The sequence below is a fragment of the Rhinatrema bivittatum genome, chromosome 2, assembly GCF_901001135.1.
Source record: "Rhinatrema bivittatum chromosome 2, aRhiBiv1.1, whole genome shotgun sequence".
NCBI classification, from domain to species: Eukaryota; Metazoa; Chordata; class Amphibia; order Gymnophiona; family Rhinatrematidae; genus Rhinatrema; species Rhinatrema bivittatum.
In genome coordinates, this window is record NC_042616.1 from 384633896 (window position 1) to 384655080 (window position 21185).

At 45.1% G+C, this 21185-nt stretch overlaps 1 protein-coding gene across 1 annotated transcript; it reads right to left on the minus strand.

Annotated features, from left to right (window-relative positions):
- Positions 1-601: 601 nt before the first annotated feature.
- On the minus strand, positions 602-17364 carry LOC115084743 (mediator of RNA polymerase II transcription subunit 10-like). Its single transcript, XM_029589999.1, is given in 3 exon segments — positions 602-676; positions 679-704; positions 17120-17364. Coding segments are annotated over 3 exon segments (207 nt in total). The 5' UTR covers positions 17242-17364; the 3' UTR covers positions 602-617.
- Between the last annotated feature and the right edge of the window lie 3821 nt (positions 17365-21185).

The following is a 21185-nucleotide window of genomic DNA, read 5'->3' on the forward strand; positions in this document are numbered from 1 at the left end:
ATGTATCAGCTATGCAAGTATAAAAACATGGAAGTATTCAGATAGCCCACATTAAAGCCTCATTAGCATGTTCTCAAACCAAAGACCAGATGCATCACAGAGATGTCAATTGTATCTATAATTGATAACTACTAGCCAAGGACATCAATGGAGAGCTTACAACGATTGATATCATAAATTAATAATCACAAAAAGTAATACAGCAATAGGATAAGGATTTTTTTTTAATAAAAGTATCTTCTATATCTATTCAAAGGACACCCCAATAATAAATACAAGTCCAAAGAAACTCACTTTTGTTTATTCAGCCATCACCATATATGGTATATAGACATGTTAAGTTTTTGTTCAAATTTTAAATCTCTGTAAGATATATAAGTCAGGTATCATGTGTGCTAATTAAAATTAATTTTCACTTAATACTAAAACTGGTAACCATTACTATAACCCAAAACCTCATGATTAAAAAAAACAAAAAACAAAAAACCCACCTCAATTTTAGTCAAGCACAAAAGTTTAAGGACAAACTGCAGTCCCTCTATTAGACAAGTACATTCTGTGTAACCTTGATAAATACATTTTTTTCAGTATTTTCCAACCCTATAGGTGTTAGATACTTACTCAAAAACTTCCAAAGGGACACTTATATCATGGAGTTGCTGGCGACACTTGTCACATCTTGCAATCCTGAGACCATAAAATTTCTAGAAATCAGAAAAGTTAATATTCAGTTTAAAAAATACTGAATGTCTTCAGCATCTGACAGTCACTGTTGGTCAGGAAGTTGGAGTTAGGCAGTATGTGGTCTGCTGCGATAATGTGATGTCTGTGAATTTAAAAGGTTTAGGAATTAAGGAGTTTTGATCTAATGACACCTAGAGTAGTGGTCCATGTCATCTGTTTTGATGCTGTGTTTTTCTTTCATGAATGTTTTTATTTGTGCTCCATGTAGAACCTTGGATACTGCAGAATGTAAATGTTTACATAAATAAAATAAACCATGAAGGCAAATAAAGACCATATGGACCATTCCATTTGCCCATCCAACACCTCTTGTTTAGCTTTACAATGCTTTCTATTACCTCACAGATCCTCTTTACTTTGTCCCATGCTTTCTTAAACTTTGAAACTGTCCCCATCTACATATCCACAGGAGATGCTGTTCCATGCATTCACCACCCCTCTCTGTAAAGAATTTCACCAATTTTCACACAGTACTCCAACCTCTTGTTCTTACAGGAAAGTATTATTCTAATTCAATTTTTGGTGGCATAGCCACAAACCCATGAGAGCTCTGCAGATTGCCCAGAACTCTATGGCAAAGGTCCTGACCAGTACCAGTACTCACAACCATATTATAACCAGTTCTTTGTTCCCTAGTAATATAGAGGGTTAAATACAAAATTAGCTATGCTGATCCACAAACTCTTAACTAATAATTTAGTCCCTTGGGTCAATTTAATACTAAGCATTTATATTCCACTACAAGAACAGAGATCAGTTGACCATGGCCTTCTAGAAGCTCCATCATCTTGGGTTGCCCATCTGACTGAGACCCATGACTGAGCCTTCTCTGTTGCAGGTCCACTTTTTTGGAATTCTCTCCCTGAAGCACTACGCACTATCAGCTAAACTCTACTTAAAAAAAAAAAGTCTCTGAAAACTTCTCTTTAACCAGGCATTGGAAATAGAGAACTGAATTTCTCATTATGAGACCCCGATGAATGTCTTTCACAAATGCGTCATTTGGTAGCTTTGGTCTCATATACACCCCTTCTTCTTCTCTTCTATTTTGTTTAGTTTTGAGATTTTGAAATGACTGCAGTCATTGTACTCTCAATTATCATTCCATAATTTTGTATGTCATCTCATGATAAACACTTTTCAGGTTACAGTTACACCATTGTAATAACTCACTGTAATTTGAGAAATGTTATATCTTGCTCAGTCTGCAATAGTTGTGAAATTTTCAGTTACTAAGTGCTCATATAGAAATATTAAAAGAAAATTATTCCTTACCTGCTAATTTTCATTCCTGTAGTACCATGGATCAGTCCAGACGGTGGGTTATGTCCCCCATCCAGCAGATGGAGTCAGAACAAAACTCTGGGGGGAGGTCCTATATAACCTCACCTCCCTTAGCTCCCTCTTCAGTAACTAGACTAACAAAGCCCAGAAGAAAGGAAAACGGAGGGATCAAGTTCCACCAACGCCCAAAAGGCCATTTTAAACGAAGGTAAAACTGTCGAACCACTAACCCCCAAGGGGAACCTGCACAAACAGAACTGTGAAACAAGACAGACCCTGGAGCCCCAGGGATCTCAGGAGAGTAACAGAAGTACAGTCGAGCAGAGGCATAACCACACAACACCCAACATACAAACAGGGAGGGTGTCTGGACTGATCCATGGTACTACAGGAACGAAAATTAGCAGGTAAGGAATAATTTTCTTTTCCCTGTACATACCAGGATCAGTCCAGACGGTGGGATGTACCAAAGCTTCCCTATTCCGGGTGGGCCGAAGACAGCCCTGCTCGAATGACCCTATCGCCGAAGGATCCAAAAACTGGAGCCCTCACATCCAAGCGATAGTGCCTTGCGAAGGTATGGAGGGACTTCCAAGTCGCCGCTCTGCATATATCTCTCGCATAGATACTGACGTGCTCTCCACCCAGGACTTCGCCTGAGATCTAAGGGAGTGTGCCTTAACCCCCAGCGGTGGAGACCGGCCAACCCCGAGATAGGCGGAGGCAATCGCCCCTTTCAACCATCTGGCAAGCGTGGCCTTGGAGCCATATGACCCTTCTTAGGCCCCGACCAGAGCACAAAAAGGTGATCCGAAACCCGGAACTCATTAGTGAACTCTAAGTACCGCATCAAGCATTGCTTGACATCCAAACTACGAAGCTCTCTGGAGTCTGCGCCGAAAAGGAAGGAAGCTCCACCGACTGGTTGAGATGAAAGCGGACACTACCTTAGGCAGAAACGAGGGTACCGTACGCACGAGACCCCCCCCCCCCCCCGTGAACCGTAGGTAAGGCTCTCGACAGGACAACGCTTGGAGCTCAGAAATACGCGAGCCGAACTGATCGCCACCAGAAACAGAGTCTTAAAAGTGAGATCCTTGAGGGTGGCAGCTCGAGGGGCTCGAAAGGAGGCCCACTGAGAGCTCGGAGCACCAGGTTGAGATTCCAAGAAGGACAAGGTGGCTTGGTGGGTGGCCTCAGGTGCCTTACCCCTTTGAGGAAACGCAAGATATCCGGGTGGGAGGACAGCAACGACTCATCCCCCTTGTGTAGGAAAGCTCCCAAAGCCGCCACCTGTACCCTGATGGAGTTGTACACGAGCCCCAAGTCCAGCCCATCCTGTAGGAAGGCAAGGACCTGAGCCCCGAGGCTGGGTCGGATGAATAGTGTGAGACCCACACCACGTCTCAAAAACCTTCCAAACGTGCACGTACGTGACGGAAGTGGACGTTTTCGGGCCCGTAGCAGCGTCGAAATCACTGCCTCCTGATAGCCACGACGCCTCAGCTTATGCCTCTCAAAAGCCAAGCCGCAAGACAGAAGCGATCGGCCTCCTCGAAAAATATGGGACCCTGTCGCAGCAACCACGGGATGACCGAGACGTCCCCCTTCGCTAAGTTGAGAAGGTCCGCGAACCACGGGCGCCGGGGCCACCAAGATTACCGGTCCCTGATGGTTTTCTATCTGGCGAATCACTTTTCCCACCAGGGGCCATGGCGGAAACACATACAAGAGATCTGCCTGGCCACGGAAGGACTAGCGCATCGACCCCTTCTGCGCCTCCTTCTCGCCGACGGCTGAAGAATCGAGGAGCCTTTGTATTGTCTGCCGTGGCCATGAGATCCATGTGGGGACTCCCCCACCGACGAACGATCAATCGCATCGCCTCCCGGAGAGCTCCCATCCCCGGGATCTAGGTGCTGTCGACTGAGGAAGTCCGCCTGAACGTTGTCCACGCCCACGATGTGAGAGGCTGCCAGGCGAAGCAGATGAAGTTCCTCCCACTGCATCAGCTTGTCCGCCTCTCACGAGACATGTTGACTCCTCATGCCTCCCTGGCGATTGCTGTAGGAAACCGTGGTCGCTTGTCCGAGAGGATCCTGACCGCACGATGCCGCACCAGCGGTAGGAAGGCCCGCAGAGCCAAGTGAACCGCTCTCATCTCCAAGCGGTTGATGGGCCACCGTGACTGTTCCGCCGTCCACCTGCCCTGGATGGAGCTCTCCCGACAGACTGCTCCCAGCCGGTGAGACTGGCGTCCGTGGTCACCACTACCCAGTCCGGAACCTCCAGGGACACCCCCTGGCCAAGTGACGAGGATCCAGCCACCAGCAGAGGCTGAGGCGGGCAAGTGCCGGAACCGGTAGAACCACTTGGAAATCCCGCGATACCTTCCACCGGGACAGCAATGTCTTCTGGAGGGGCCGGAGGTGCGCAAAGGCCCTCGGAACCAGGTCGATCGTGGAGGCCATGGTCCCCAGAACCTGCAGGTAATCCCATGCCGTTGGGGGTCGGGAGAGTCATGAAAGCAGAATCTGCACGTGCAGCGCCTTCACTCTCTCTCCCCCAAGAATACCATGCCCTCCTTTGTATCGAACCGCGCACCCAGAAAAGTCAATGTCTGAGAAGGGTCCAGGCTGCTCTTGCCGAAGTTGATGATCCAACCCAGGACCAAAGCAGTTCCACCACCCGGTCCACCACTTGTAAGGCTTGGATCCACGACTTTGCCTGGATGAGCCAATCGTCCAGGTAAGGATGCACCAGAATCCCTTCCCGATGCAGGGCCGCCGCTACCACCACCATGATCTTCATAAAGACGCGTGGAGCCATTGCCAACCCAAAAGGCAGGACGCGGAACTGGAAATGTTGCCCCAGAATCTTGAAGCACAGAAAGCGTTGATGATCCCGATGGATCGGGATATGAAGATACGACTCCGTAAGATCCAGCGAAGCAAGGAACTCCCCACGATGAACCGCCGCCAGGACCGAGCGGTGTGTTTCCATGCGAAAACAGGGCACCCGGAGAGACCGGTTGATGGTCTTGAGATCCAAGATGGGTCGGAAAGTGCCTTCCTTCTTGGGTACCATGAAATAGATGGAATAATGCCCCCAGCCCAGCTGCGGAAACTGCACTGGCACTATCGCCCCAAGGGATAGTAGGCGGTCGAGTGTCTGCCGGACGGCTCCCTCCTTGTGGGCGGACCCGCAAGGAGAGAAAAGAAACCTGTCCCTGGGCACGTTAACAAAATCCAATACGTAGCCGTGTGTTAGGATATCCAAGACCCACTGATCCGATGTTATTCAGACCCACTCTTCGTAGAAGAGAGCAAGTCGACCCCCTACCAGAGGAGTCGACTCGTGGGTCGGCCTGGCATCATTGCGCAGCCTTCGCAGCGGTGCTTGATCCTTGGCCCTCCTTGCCAGGCCTGCGCCCTCGAAAGGACCGGTTCAGGAATGAGAGCGCGAGGACGGAGTACTAGGTGGCTGCTGTTGCCGCGCAGGCCGGGACCGGCGCTGGTTGCGAGATCGGTTCCTGGAGAAACTGAACGATCCGTAGACCGAGGCCTAACCTCTGGAAGCTTCTACACCACATTCGCATTGAGGGACTTAATGATTTGATCCAGATCTTCTCGAAGAGGATTTGCCCTTGAATGGAAGCGTCCCCAGTCGGGTATTAGAAGAGGCATCCGCAGACCAGTTGCACAGCCACAGCAGTCGCTTGCCGAGACCGCCGCTACGATGGACCGCGCCAAAACCCTGAGGAGGTCATACAGGGCATCTCCATAGGCCATCACGGCCTCCAGCCTGTCCGCCTGCTGAGCCTCAGTCGTTGATAAGTCCTGTGATGTGAGGAGCTGCTGCACCCACCGTAGACCCGCTCGCTGAGCCAAAGAAGTACAGATAGCTGCTCGCAGTCCAAGCGCCGAGACCTCAAAGATCCTTTTAAGGTAGACCTCCAATTTCCTGTCCTGCAGGTCTTTCAGCGCCGTGCCACCCGTAACCGGGATGGTGGTTCATTTGTGACCGCCGAGACCGCCGAATCCACGGCCGGGACCTTCAAGAGCTCAAGGAAATCTACCGGAAGGGGATAGAGCTTCTCCATTGCCCTACTGACCCGGAGTGAAGCCTCCGGCGCGTCCCACTCCCGAGAAATCAACTGCAAAAAAGTAGGTGAGTGGGGAAGGCCTTAGCCATGGGACGAAGACCAGCGAGGAGGGGATCCCCCTTCCGTACCTTGGGATCAGGAGCGACCGGATCCGGAGGGGCATCGATGTCCATCTCCTGTAAAATATGAGGGATAAGCTCATCCAGCTCATCCGCCTGGAAAATACGAAGGACCCTCGGATCGTCCCCTTCCATCTGAGCTGTCAAGGTGGGGTCATCCCCTGTTGGATCCTGGAGGAGGTCCATCGCTGGTCCAGAGTGCGCTCCCCGTGTGTCCCCAGCCAGGACCCAGGAGGGCCCCGGCTGCTCCCCAGAGGGATGGCCACCGTCCCGAAAGAAGGACCCCCCTGGGGAAGGGCCATGCGTGCCAATTTGGGAGAGGGAAGCCCCATGGGAAAGCTCAGGGGCAGACTGCTGCTCTGGAGAAAGGCCCTATGCATCAGCACCACGAATTCCGGGGAGAACGCGGGCACCCCGGAGTGGGCAGGTCCGGGGCCTCCCCGCCCGGGAAATGCTGTTCCTGCTCCCCACTGGGCGCGAGAACCGGCACTGACGCCGGGACCGGGCTCTCCGCGGCCCCATCTGAAACGCCAGACTCGTCTTCTGAAAACAAAATGGCCGCCGTTCCCGCGCTCAGCGGGAACGGGGCCTGGTGCTTGCGAGTCGTGCGGTCCTCTCGCGAGCTCCTGTGTCGTCTCTCGGGCTACCCCTGTCTTCCCCCGTGGGGAGACAGGCCGCGCAGACCCCCCCATGCGATAGCCGACCCCCCTGCCGGCCGCACTCGAAGCAAGCCGTAGACCGCGACATCGTCAGGCACAGGGAGAGGCAGGAACAGGCGAGTATCGGCGGGAAAACCCTGACCGCCGGCAGGACCGTGCGTGCGAACCAACCCCCCCGCCGACCTGAGTGAAGCCGCTGAGGAATCTGGCCTCCCAGCGGCGGGCGGCCCCGGGGAATATTACGTTGCGGGGCCGCAGGTCGGCCAGCAATGAGCCGCGGGGGGGGGGGGGGGGGGGGGGAGATCAGCACCAGCCGCGCGCCCCCACGGTCTGACGCAAACTCCCAGAACCGGGGAGTTTTCGCTGTCCAACAACCAAAAATTACCTAAAAGGGAAAATCAACAAAAACACACTTACCCCCAACGCAGGGGAAGGGCAGAAAGAAGGAAGACAGGAAGGAGAAGACAAGTCTGTCCACAAGCTCCCCCTGCTCCCTCAACAACCTAGGCAATTTCCCCTTTTTTTTTTTTTAAAACTTGATCCCTCCAGAACAACAAGAGACCTAGCAAGCTAAATCCCTGTGCTGGGGACTAACCGTCCCCTGCTCACATCTGCTGGAGTCAGAATATACTGAAGAGGGAGCTAAGGGAGGTGAGATTATATAGGACCTCCCCCCAGAGTTTTTGTTCTGACTCCATCTGCTGGACGGGGGACATAACCCACCATCTGGACTGATCCTAGTACGTACAGGGAAATTGCTGATTACTCTTTCACCCTTATTCCATGACCCCTCATTCCAGAGACTCTCTTCCAGTGAAAGAGACCTGTCTCCTGTGAATTTAAAGGATACAGGAAAAATGTAATTATAGACCAAATCAATCTAAACTATGTACCTACTCCATGGACAATGAACTTAAAGATAAGTACTACAGAAAATACACACTTATTTAGTGAATTTAACATCTCTGAAAGATACTGAGTTGATAACAATGGAGAAAATCTGCCATTCATTTATCCACAAAACAGATATAAGGGTAGTTGCAATACAAGCTTCTCTACAATGGTCTATCACTACATCTCAACCTTCCTCTGCAGAGATCACATCTAATGGTGAGAAGGTAAATACAGTCTCCATGTCTGTGCAATCTTCAGAAATACAAAGTGAGTTTGTTCAAAGTGAGAGATTTTAGCATGGTCGCGGATTTCTGACAACCCCATCCACACTGGTGGAAAAATATTTAGAAAAAAAAAAACAGAAACACAAGGAAAGATTTTCCTTTACTTTTTTCACACATTTTTGCTCTGTTTTAGTTGTGTTGCTAGTTTCCTATTTTGCTTGGGGTGTTTTTATTTTACTTTTTTTTTTTTTTAGTTTTTTAGATTTTTTTTTTTTTGCTTTTCCTTTTCTGAATTTTTGGCACCAGGTGACTGGGCTCCAGTGATTTTTTCAAGCTGTGCCCACTCTAATTTCAAAGGTGTAAGTATGCACTACAACTACTAGAATTAGGATATAAATTCAAAAAAAACAGGATTAGCCAAAAGCTTTCCTTCATAAAGTAGGTCAGTTAGGAGTGATGAATCTTTTACCCATCTCCTGGTACCAGGGGCAGTGTAAGCAAAATCTTTAGCCTTGTGCAGCCCCCCCCCCCACCCCCACCCCCATCAAGATCCTGATCATTAAACTCAAATTATGATGACCCCATCACCATCCCTCCCAGAACAATCCTGTAAAATAGTTGTCAAAAGCCATTTATGCAGCCCTGAGTAAAGAGCTTTTTGAAAATTGCTCACCTATGGAGTGGAGGAATAGCCTAGTGGTTAGAGTAGTGGGCTGAGAACAAGGGAAACCAGAGTTACCAAGGTTCAAATTTCACTGCTGCTCTGCATGTCACTTCATCCTTCACTGCCTCAGCTACAAACTTTGGGGCCGATACAATACGGTGCGCTGAGCCGTGCGCACTGTTAACCTGCAGTCAGACGCGGGTAGAATAGGCGCTAATCAATCCCCTAATGTAATAAGGGTATAAGCGCATATTCAAGGCACATCCAACGCGGAGCGAATCTACTACTGCTCTTCACATGCAAATGCATGTGAATGAGGCTATTAGGCATTCACTCTCGATGCAAAAAAAAAAAAAGTGCGGACACACATTTAACTGTCACGAAAACAGACACCAGGTTTATTGGCGTCTGTTTTCATGATGTCAATTTTTTTTTTTTAGTTTTCTTTTTTTTTCATCCTTTTTGATGCGCATAGCTATTAACGCCTGTGCCTGGCAGGCGTTAGATGACAGTTAAGTGTGCGTCCGAGACGCACTTTTTTTTTTGCATCTGGAGTGAATTCTTAATAGCCTCATTCACATGCGCTATTAGATTCGCTCCGCATTGGACACGTGTTGAATATGCGCTAATCCCCTTATTGCATTAGGGGCCTGATTAGCGCCTATTCTACCTGCGTCCGACTGCAGGTTAACAGTGACCTCAGCTCAGTGCACTGTACTGTACTGTATCGGCCCCAAAGTTTGTAGCTGAGGCAGTCACGAAAACCGATTGGGTTTGCGTTAGCAAGGAAGCGCTAGGGTCGCACAAGCGACCCTAGTGCCTCCTTGCTAACATGACCCCCTCATTTAAATATTGTATGGCGCCCACTTTCTATGCAAGTTTATTGCATCAGCCCCTTAGAGGATAACTTTCAAATGACTCCATGCAGTCTCATATGCACGTATATGGCAGCACGGAGATCTACTACAGTATTTTATAACCTGTGTATTAGACACATGTAGAATATAAAATACGCATGTGTCTGCCTCATAATACACACAAATATTTGCAATGCATTGAACGTGCATACTTTTCCTACCTATTTTAATATATACACATGTATATTTTAAGCATTAAAAAAACCTAATTTGCTCATGTAAAGCCTTGTTTTACATGCAGAATTCAGTATATTTTAAAATGTGTGCATAATTGAAATCACTAGTTTGCCAAAAACTCCACTAGTTCACCCAGTCCTTCCCCAGGTTATTAAGACCATCCTAGTTCTTTCACTCTGAACTCCTTGCCCCCACCCCCACCGTTCACCCAGACCTCCCATCTAATCAATAGACAAGTCTGATATCAATTGCGCAAGATAATTAGCAGATGTAAAATTACACAAAGTTGCCAAACGTACACACGCAAGTCTCTTATAAAATAGCAACTTGTGCATATATCTTAATCCTGCCCCAGAATGCCCCTTATTTCATGAGAGACCAAACACATGTACTTTTGATGTATATAAAATAGCATATACACAAGTACAAGTTACTTTTGCACATATATGCTTTCACATGTAAATATTTTGAAAATTCACCCCTTGGATTGTAAGCCCTCTGAGAATAGGGGAATACCTACAGTACCTGAATGTAAATCACCTAGAAACTATCAATGAAAAGGTGTGAGCTAAATATAAACTTAAGTTCCTAAAACTACAAACGGTTCAAAGTATGCTCATAGTTTACCTTTGAGAATTGGTGCAAAGTCCGTGGCTGATTTTGCATCAAAATATACAGTTTTACTACTTACCATACAAAACAAAATTCACAATTTGTCACCTCAGTAAAACTCCCTCCATTATGAGGCATATTATGAAGCAACACAAAACTCTGAAAATAGTCATTCAGAACCTGTACAGCAAGCTTGCCATATCAAAACAGCACTGACTAACAGAACTTAAACAGCAACAACCTTACCTATGAAAAGGCAACATTGCAAATATTACAACAGGCCCTAGAACAGCACTACTATTCTTTCCAGCAGGGAAAAAGGAGTAACTGAGCAGTTGGAACAATGGGCTGAGAACCGGGGAGACCACTTCCCCCACCAACACTCACTGTGACCTTGAGCAAGTCACTATTCTCCTCCTGCCTCAAGTATCCACTTAGATTGCAAGCTCACTGGATTGGTACCTGAATTCTAAAAATACTGCAAACTGCCTTGAGCAATATTTGAAAGGTGGATAAAAAAATCCAAATGTATTATTAGCAATACACCTCCTATTGATGGAAGTGAGGTGGTGGAGAAAAAAAAATACCAGAATTCAAAAAGAGAACAAACAAAGGAGCCCTGGGATTATAATGAAGTATGGGGTAACATGCACAGAGACCCTAAAAAAAATCTTGCTGGGAAGACTGGATGGGTCATTTGTATCTTTCTGCCTTCATTTACTATGCTATTATTGGGAAAACAGAAGCTGGATTACAAGACTACAAATTAGCAGAATATCTCAAACATACAGAATAAACTAGGACACATTATAAATAGAAATATACATACAAAAAAACAGAACACTTGTTCACTTCAGCCTCATCCCTCTCTCCTTTTCCGTGCAGAATGGACTCAATCATGACAGCAGAAAAAGACCATTACGGCCTATCTAGTCTGCCCATCCACACCACCTATTCAGTTTTGCAAACCCTATCATTCATTCCCTCAGAGATCCGCTGCATTTATCTCATGCTTTCTTGAATTCAAATATTGCCCTTGTCTCCACCATCCCCAAGTAGAGGCTGTTCTATGCAGCCACTACCCTCTCTGTAAAGAAATATTTCCTTAGATTACTCTTAGATCTACTCCCTTTCACCCTCATCCCATGAGCCTTCTTTCCTTTGAAGCCCATCTCCGGTAAATTCAGGTAAGAGACTGGCTCAGCAAGTCTTACCATAGTCACCTAGACCAGTAACAATGCATTGTAATGGTAAAACCAAACCGCCTAAATGTTCCCAACAAACAAGCTTAACATACACACTTAGTTTATAATTATGAATTGTTACCGTACAATGATGACACATAACCAAGTTGTAATCTATACCACCCATATGTTTCACTGTTGTGCCCTTATGTAAACCGTTGTAATGGTTAGCTAACTTAACGACGGTATAGAAAAGTTTTTAAATAAAATAAATAAACCTTGGAGATATTTAAAAATGTCTCCCCTATTCCACCTATCCTCTAAAGTATACACATTTATATCTTTGTCTGTTCCCATATGCTTCAGTAAAAAGACAGCTGATGATTTATTAACCACCCACTGGAGCATTTCCAATCAGTTTATACTCTTTCAAGACATTGTCTTAAACTGTAAACAGTATTCCAAATGAGGTCTCACCAGGGACTTATACAGCGGCAATATCACTTTTTTTTTTTTTTTTTTTTTTTTACTGCTGACCATTCCTTCCCCTGTTCACCCAATCATCTTTCTGGCTTTTGCCATCACATTATCCACCTATTTGGCCATCTTAAGATCAGATACAATAACCCCTAGATCCCATTCTTCTTTCATGCTTAGAAGAATTTCATCCCCTATACTGAACTTCTCCCTTGGGTTTTTGCAGCCTAAATGAATAACTTCATTTGTTACCATTAAATCTTAGCTACCAGACCCTTCTTTGAGCTTCGCTAGAAGCAGTCTCGTGTTTTCCACACCTCCCTGGCCATCTACCCTGTTGCAGATTTTGGTATCACTAGCTAAAACAAACCTTTCCTGATAATCTTTCTGCAATATTGCTCATGAAAATGTTGAAAAGAACATGTCCAAGGAGTAATGTCCTTCTCAGTGTAAAGCTCATTTATCCTTGTTACCTCCCACTCAACCAATTTTCTAACCCAGTGCACTTTTCAGTCCATGTCAAGGGCGCTCAGTTATTTATAAATCACCTATGTGGACCTGTGTCAAAGACCTTACTAAAATCCAAGTAGACTAAACTAGTGCTTTTCCCAATCCAACTCTCTAGACACCCAAAGAAACTGATGAGATATGTCTAATAGCAAGAGGGAGCCTAGATTAGGAAGCAGATTGGGCATTTCTTTGCTCTGTAGTGTCTGAAAGACAGGAGAGTCTGGATTAAGTAGCAGAGTGGCTCAACTGTGCTCTGTTCTATCTACATAGTTTCTAGGCTCTCCTCTCCCTTCTTGTACCCTGCATGGTGGCTGGGATAGGGGCAGTAGCAGGAAGGAATGGTTTTCTCAGCTGTGTGAAATTGAGATGCTGTCCATCTCAAGGCAGAGCTTTGTATGCTCATGCATAGCAAAACTCAATTGCTAAATCTTCCTAATGGAAGAACTGGCCCTGGCTAGGACTGCCAACAATGGTACCAGTGCCAAACTGATGGCAGCTTTAGTGGATACCTGCCCATTGGAGCAGGACAGAGACCAACAACTCATTTCACATAGGCCCATGTCTTTTGGTTACTCCAGTTTACATCTATGAATGTATAGCTCCGTATTCCTAATGGGATTAAATTCAGGTAAGAGACTGGCTCAGCAAGTCTTACCATAGTCACCAAGACCAGTGGTTCTCAAACTTTTTCGGTCGGGACACAATGGGTGAAGACCAGAACTACGACATTCACCGTTCAGTTTACTATACAAAAAAATATATTTCTGGTGACATCTCAATAACAGCAACATAAACACTCTCTCCTACCAATAGGGAGAGGAGAGCCTAGAAACTAATGTAGATAGAACAGAGCACAGTTGAGCCACTCTGCTACTTAATCCAGACTCTCCTGTCTTTCAGACACTACAGAGCAAAGAAATGCCAATCTGCTTCCTAATCTAGGCTCCCTCTTGCTATTAGACATATCTCATCAGTTTCTTTGGGTGTCTAGAGAGTTGGATTGGGAAAAGCACTAGGTGTAGTCTACTAGGATTTTAGTAAGGTCTTTGACACAGTTCCACATAGGTGATTTATAAATAAACTGAGCGCCCTTGACATGGACTGAAGAGTGACACTGGGTTAAAAATTGGTTGAGTGGGAGGTAACAAGGATAAATGAACTTTACACTGAGAAGGACATTACTCCTTGGACATGTTCTTTTCAACATTTTCATGAGCAATATTGCAGAAAGATTATCAGGAAAGGTTTGTCTTTTAGCTAGTGATACCAAAAATCTGCAACAGGGTAGATGGCCAGGGAGGTGTGGAAAACACGAGACTGCTTCTAGCGAAGCTCAAAGAAGGGTCTGGTACCTAAGATTTAATGGTAACAAATGAAGTTATTTATTTAAGCTGCAAAAACCCAAGGGAGAAGTCAGTATAGGGGATGAAATTCTTCTAAGCATGAAAGAAGAATGGGATCTAGGGGTTATTGTATCTGATCTTAAGATGGCCAAATAGGTGGGATAATGGTGATGGCAAAAGCCAGAAAGATGATTGGGTGAACAGGGGAAGGAATGGTAGGAGAGAGTTAAGAAATATTTATTGGTGCTTGGAGAATTTTTAATAATTCTGAAAATTTTTAATGATTGGATGCTCCATTTATCAGTTTTAAAACTTATTATATTCTAGTTTTAGAATTATTTTATATTTCTCAGGGACTGTATAAATAGAAATGTGGAGACAAAAACTGAATTGGAAACAGCAAGAAGCCAAACTCTGTATGCAGTAAAAAAAACACAAAAACATTAGCTTTATGGTCACTTTATTCTGTATTTGGTGAGGGTCTGTCTGTCTGTGTGTGTGTGACCCAGCTAAGGGTGTTTTGCGAGCTTGAAGTTTCTTGGTAGGGATCTATAGCAGCTTGGCTTGTTCTGTTTCCCTAATAGGTGTATTGGTGTTTAGGGCCTGGTGTAATTTTTGCAGTGCTGCCTTTTCATAGGTAGGGTTATTACTGTTTGAGTTCCATAGTGTAGGTGTAACTTTGTGCGCATTAGTTTGTGTACATTATTGCAGATCTTGGAAGTCTGTTAGGTGCTATATTTTTGTTTTGCACAGAATGCAGAGTGTTTTTTTTTTGGGTTTCCATTCCAGTTTCTGTTTCCATATTTGTAATTTGTGGTCATTCTGTACTTGGTGAAAGTTGATTCTATGTGTGTGATCGAGGTGAAGTATTTTACTAGCATGTAGGCATTTGTATCAATATTATTTGTTGTGTTTTCTCAAAAGAACATGCATTGGTGGTAAATTACTGTTTTTTTCATAAGGAGGGCTATTGCACCTGGTAGGAGAGTGTGTTTGTTGCTGTTATTGAGATATCACCAGAAATATCTTTTTTTGTACGGTAAATTGAACGGGGAATGTCCTAGTTCTGCTCTGCACCCATTGTTGGGGGTTGAGGGGGTTCCTATGGAATGCAGAGTGTTTGTTTACATTTAGCCTGGTGATGGTCACATGTTCACCATGTCACACAAGTGAGAACCATCTGTCAGGTGTGTCCCAACCAAAAAAAGGTTTGAGAACCACTGGTCTATAAAAATGATTAGGAAGCTGCAATGTAATTAAACAAATTTAGAAGAATTAGGTATTCCTTTACCCCTGGGTATGTGAAGCAAAATATTTAAAATAGTCCCTTTCAAATACTTCTAACCTTTGTCATATTTAACAGCAATGGTAGAACTAAAAATATATTCACATATAGCGTATTAACTAATATAATCATTAAGAACATAAGAACATAAGAAAATGCCATACTGGGTCAGACCAAGGGTCCATCAAGCCCAGCATCCTGTTTCCAACAGTGGCCAATCCAGGCCATAAGAACCTGGCAAGTACCCAAAAACTAAGTCTATTCCATGTAACCATTGCTAATGGCAGTGGCTATTCTCTAAGTGAACTTAATAGCAGGTAATGGACTTCTCCTCCAAGAACTTATCCAATCCTTTTTTAAACACAGCTATACTAACTGCACGAACCACATTCTCTGGCAACAAATTCCAGAGTTTAATTGTGCGTTGAGTAAAAAAGAACTTTCTCCGATTAGTTTTAAATGTGCCCCATGCTAACTTCATGGAGTGTCCCCTAGTCCTTCTACTATCCGAAAGAGTAAATAACCGATTCACATCTACCCGTTCTAGACCTCTCATGATTTTAAACACCTCTATCATATCCCCCCTCAGTCATCTCTTCTCCAAGCTGAAAAAGTCCTAACCTCTTTAGTCTTTCCTCATAGGTGAGTTGTTCCATTCCCCTTATCATTTTGGTAGCCCTTCTCTGTACCTTCTCCATCGCAATTATATCTTTTTTGAGATGCGGCGACCAGAATTGTACACAGTATTCAAGGTGCGGTCTCACCATGGAGTGATACAGAGGCATTATGACATTTTCCGTTTTATTCATCATTCCTTTTCTAATAATTCCCAACATTCTGTTTGCTTTTTTGACTGCCGCAGCACACTGAACCGACGATTTCAATGTGTTATCCACTATGACACCTAGATCTCTTTCTTGGGTTGTAGCACCTAATATGGAACCCAACATCGTGTAATTATAGCATGGGTTATTTTTCCCTATATGCATCACCTTGCACTTATCCACATTAAATTTCATCTGCCATTTGGATGCCCAATTTTCCAGTCTCACAAGGTCTTCCTGCAATTTATCACAATCTGCTTGTGATTTAACTACTCGCACAATTTTGTGTCATCTGCAAATTTGATTATCTCACTCGTCGTATTTCTTTCCAGATCATTTATAAATATATTGAACAGTAAGGGTCCCAACACAGAACCCTGAGGTACTCCACTGTCCACTCCCTTTCCACTGAGAAAATTGTCCATTTAATCCTACTCTCTGTTTCCTGTCTTTTAGCCAGTTTGCAATCCACGAAAGGACATCACCACCTACCCCATGACTTTTTACTTTTCCTAGAAGCCTCTCATGAGGAACTTTGTCAAACGCCTTCTGAAAATCCAAGTATACTATATCTACCGGTTCACCTTTATCCACATGTTTATTATGTTACCTGTTCAAGTTTTAAATTGTCTGCAATCCGCTTTGAGACCATAACTGGCAAAAAGCGGAATATCAGATGCTCGTAAATATATTAGTCTTAAAAGTTTTAAAATAATTAAATTATAATAAAATGCAGTTTATATTTACCCATGTTTTTAATACTTTAATATTTTTCTAGCGAATTTTAGTGTTCACGAAAGGTGCAGGATAAAGAAGTCCCAATTAACCATACGAGGTGCCGCACCTGTGCTCTGCCCTGAAGGGAACAGCTGGTTGGGGAGGGCGGGGCTAAACTGGAACTTTAGCTCAAGCCTCAAAGGGATCCGCGGGCATCTGCTCGCACTCCCCACATTCAAGAGCGTTTCTCGCCCTCATTCACACCCATTTTGGGCGGGACACGGCGGTCACTAATGTCGAGCCCCCCGGCTCTCCCGGGATGGAAGGAGTTGCTGTTGTGGTTCCATCTTACACACCCCGGCTCCCGCCACCCTACTCACAGCTTCTGGTTGAGCACAGGCTGGCTGCTGGGCTGGAAGTCGCTGACAATGATCCCCAGCTGCCGGATGTTCTCCACAAACTTTTCCAAGTGCTCCTCCAGATTATCAAACCTCTCCGCCATGCCAGCTGAGACGCGCAGGAAATTAAAAAAAAAATGTCGCTTCCCCGCCCTTTAACAAGAGACAGTGAAGAAACAAACACCGTCTGCCCCAGCCGCCTCTACTGTCCTCATACCGCCATCTTACAGCCCTCCTCCGCCCTTTCTGTAACGTCACTTCCGGCAACAGTAAAAAAAAAAAAAAAAAAAACCATTCCCAGGAGACGTCACGTCGGTGGGCGGTGTTTAGTGACGGCATTGAGGGGTTTACGTCTGCAGGTGGAGAATATTAGATGCGGGGATTTACGATTCTATCCGGGCTGGTTAACTCACAGTTTGCGGGGTGATATAGGGCTAGGAAGAGGAATGTGTGCAGCAGATATCTACACACTCTTACTTTAGAAAATCGTTCGGCTGTCTTTTGTGGAAAATGAAATGGAGAAACAACCATTGCCATTTATTTGTAATTCACATTTTATAACGCCCGTCCTTCTCAATTCTGAGCGGTGTATAACTCTAAAACAATATAACATCATAAACATCATAATACACTCAAGCAATAAACATTTTAACTATAACAATTTCAAATGACATAGACATGATACAGCTTATTAAAGATGCATGCAATGTAAGCATCAAAAAAAAAAATAAAAAACATAACATTGCCTATCTACAATCCACTAAATAGGAGGAAACAAATTGATTCCCAGAGTATATATACAGAAACAAGAAAGCACAGAACATATAGATCTCAATGATAAAAACAGAAATACTGATAAAATAAATAGTAAACCATACATTCAGGAAGGATAAATTACAGAAAACAACCATGCCTTATGTAGCTCCATCTGCTAACCACCAATGGGGCCCTAAAATAATTTGTTAGTCTCTCTTGGAGCTATTACGCTCAGGCTAGCTCTTTTACTCATTCTCTTTTCTTCCCAGGGTCTGAGGCCTTTGTTGGTGGGGGGAAAGATTGTTCTTTCAGGGCCCAGAGTGCTAAGGGTGACTTCTTGTAAATTCCTCCCTGGAAGAGGGGGAATTATCCTTTACATTCAGGCCGATTCAGTAAATCGTCCCTAGCGCTTCCTTTTTGACAGGAGCGGCGGATGTCAGCGGGTTTGACAGCCGACGCTCAATTTTGCCGACGTCGGTTCTCGAGCCCGCTGACAGCGATGGGCTCGGAAACCGGACGCCGGCAAAATTGAGTGTCCGGTTTTTGACCCGACAGCCGCCAGCTGACTTCAAATTTTATTTTTTTTTTTTAACTTTTTTTACTCTTCGGGACCTCCGACTTAATATCGCCATGATATTAAGTCGGAGGGTGCACAGAAAAACTGTTTTCTGTGCACTTTCCCGGTGCCGGAAGAAATTAGCACCTACCTTTGGCTGCATATTTTACTTTCTGAATCACGCGCGAATACCTAATAGGGCCATCAACCATTTGCATGTTGAGGGCGCTATTAGGTTCGGCAGGTTGGACGCGCATTTTCCGCCCCTTACTGAATAAGGGGTAAGGGAAAATGCGCGTCCAATGGCAGGTTAATAGTGCGCTCCGTCGGAGCGCACTGTACTGTATCGGCCTGTTTGTTTGCTGTAAGTGCCAAATAAAACACAGGAACCACCGATTTAGTGTCCAAAACAAAGTCTTTACTGATGAGTAATCAGATCAGATAAACTCAGTCCTCAGCACCATGGGTCTCAGTTACCAGGGCAAGGGAATCCTGCCCCCTCCAGAGCTTGGAGAAGAGGAGTTTCAAAGTGGAAAAGGTACCCTAGGATGGGTAGGGGAACCTCTTCCAAAACTGGTTAAAGGTAACAAAAATACTGTCTCTGCACAGAAGAGTCAAAATCCTCTCCCCAGGGGTGAAGACGCCTGATGGGTGTCCTCAGTGGTCTAAAATATTCTTTACTCACAGATAGTTGTTTGGTCTCACACTTTGTAGAATTTCTGGTGGAAGGGATCCTTTCTGGAACAAGCAGCTCTAGATGTTCATTCCAATAAGCAGGAAAAGGGGCAGCCAAACTTCCTCCCTGATCTACACAAATTCTTCTTCCTCAAACTGAGATAAACCACCAGAAGGTTCTGGCACCGGGTCACCACCATTCATCTACCTCAAGGTGGCAGAGGGGCAGATCTTCCCTAGCTGGGACTCCCAGAAAGAGGGTTTCCTGTGCTCTCTCCCCAAGCAGTGTCCTGGAGTCTCACCAGGCTTCTTACAAATTTGAAAATCCCCAGAACAACCTGGGATACAGACCTTACTCACCAGGGAGTGGATAAGCAGAGCAGATCCCTGACCTGTCTCACAGACTCCAAGCAGGGCTTGCCTGAGTCAGATGAGAAAGCCCGAAAATCCAACACAGGAAAATCTCCAACACCACCTATAACTCCAAAATCAAACTACCCTATTCCCAGAGATTTCAGGAGAGAGCTGCTTATAATACCTCTCAAAGGGAATTACCATTTCAGCAACCTCAAAGGGAGGGGCTGTTCAAAATTGTGCCTCCATCCACTCACTGACTTACAGTGCACTAGCTCAACAAGGAGTACCCAAGGCCATACTGGTAATGAGCCCAGAGGGCCATTACACTTACAAAGCATGCTGAACAAATGATAATCCAAAGTCAGTCTCAGATGTTTAGGCATGCTGTTCCAAAGTGTTGGAGCTACTGCTGTGAAAGATTTCTTCCCAATTTCAGCTAATTTAAATTCTATTGCAGAAGGCAATGCTAACAGATCTTGGCTCAAACTCAACAATCTTACAGAAGAATAAACAGGGCCTGTTTAAGAGTATTTAGTGCCCTAGATGAACCTTTGGTCATACACCTCCCTTCCCCAACTTACCTATTGGCAGCAGCTCCAGTGGTGGTAGTGGCTCTGGCACAGTAGCCCCTCTGTGCCTTGCACTGGCAGGATTTTGCTGCCTCCAAGATTTTGGCACTCTAGGTGGCCACCTAGTTTGCTTAATGGAAGCTCTGGCCCTGAGAATAAACAGTTATTTGTTCAGTCAAAAAAGGTGGTGTTTAAAGTGTATCAAGAAGGTGGGTTACCATGTGTAATAGGTGGCATGATTAGATGTAAAAAAAAAGTAAGTAGTAAGTTCTGTGAGGAAACAGATAACACAAACACAGAAGATCAGTATAAAAGTTTACTTTATAAAACAGTAGCATAATACAAAATGGTTCTAATAAAAAATATAAGTGACACAGGCAAAATATCAGAGATTATAGCATATGTATATATAAGCAAATAAATAAAAAACTATTGCTAGCAGCACGCTTAAGAACAGAACAGCAGAGAGAAAGAGAAATAAGACCTGCCTGCCTGCTGCCTGACTTCTGACCTCGGCCTGCCTATGACCTCGTCTGACCTCTGGAACCCGACCTCTGCTTTGCTGACTACTTCTCGGATTGACCCCTGGACTCTGACCTTTGCCTGCCTGACCACGTCTCTAGATTCTGGCTCTGTTCCTAGCCTTGTCGTCACCTACGCTCTTCTAGTCATCCTCGATCCATCTGAACTCCAGTCTCGAACCTGACCACACTCCCCTTCTACTTGTGGGCACGCTGGACTTCCAACCTTCCAGGAGACTCTATGGGCTCCTCCTGGGGGGACCTCAGGCTTCCACTGGTGAAGCTCATCCTAGCCTCTGTCTCCTCCAGTGCTCCGCCCCCTGGGGCAGTTACTTCCTGGTCCCTACCAGGGAGCCGTTCTCCACTGCTCCAGAACAAGGGTCCACCTCTGAGCGCAACAGTTGTGTGTTTTATTTTAAATAGGTAGTCAGAAAATCAGGCAACAAACAGAACTTTGTGTGTTTTATTTTAAATAGGTAATCAGAAAGTTCGGCAACAAACAGAAGTTTGTGTGTTTTGTTTTAAATAGGTAGTCAGAAAGGCAGGCAACAAACAGAAGTCTGTGTGTTTTATTTTAAATAGCTCTTCAGAAAGCCAGGCAACAAACAGAAGTT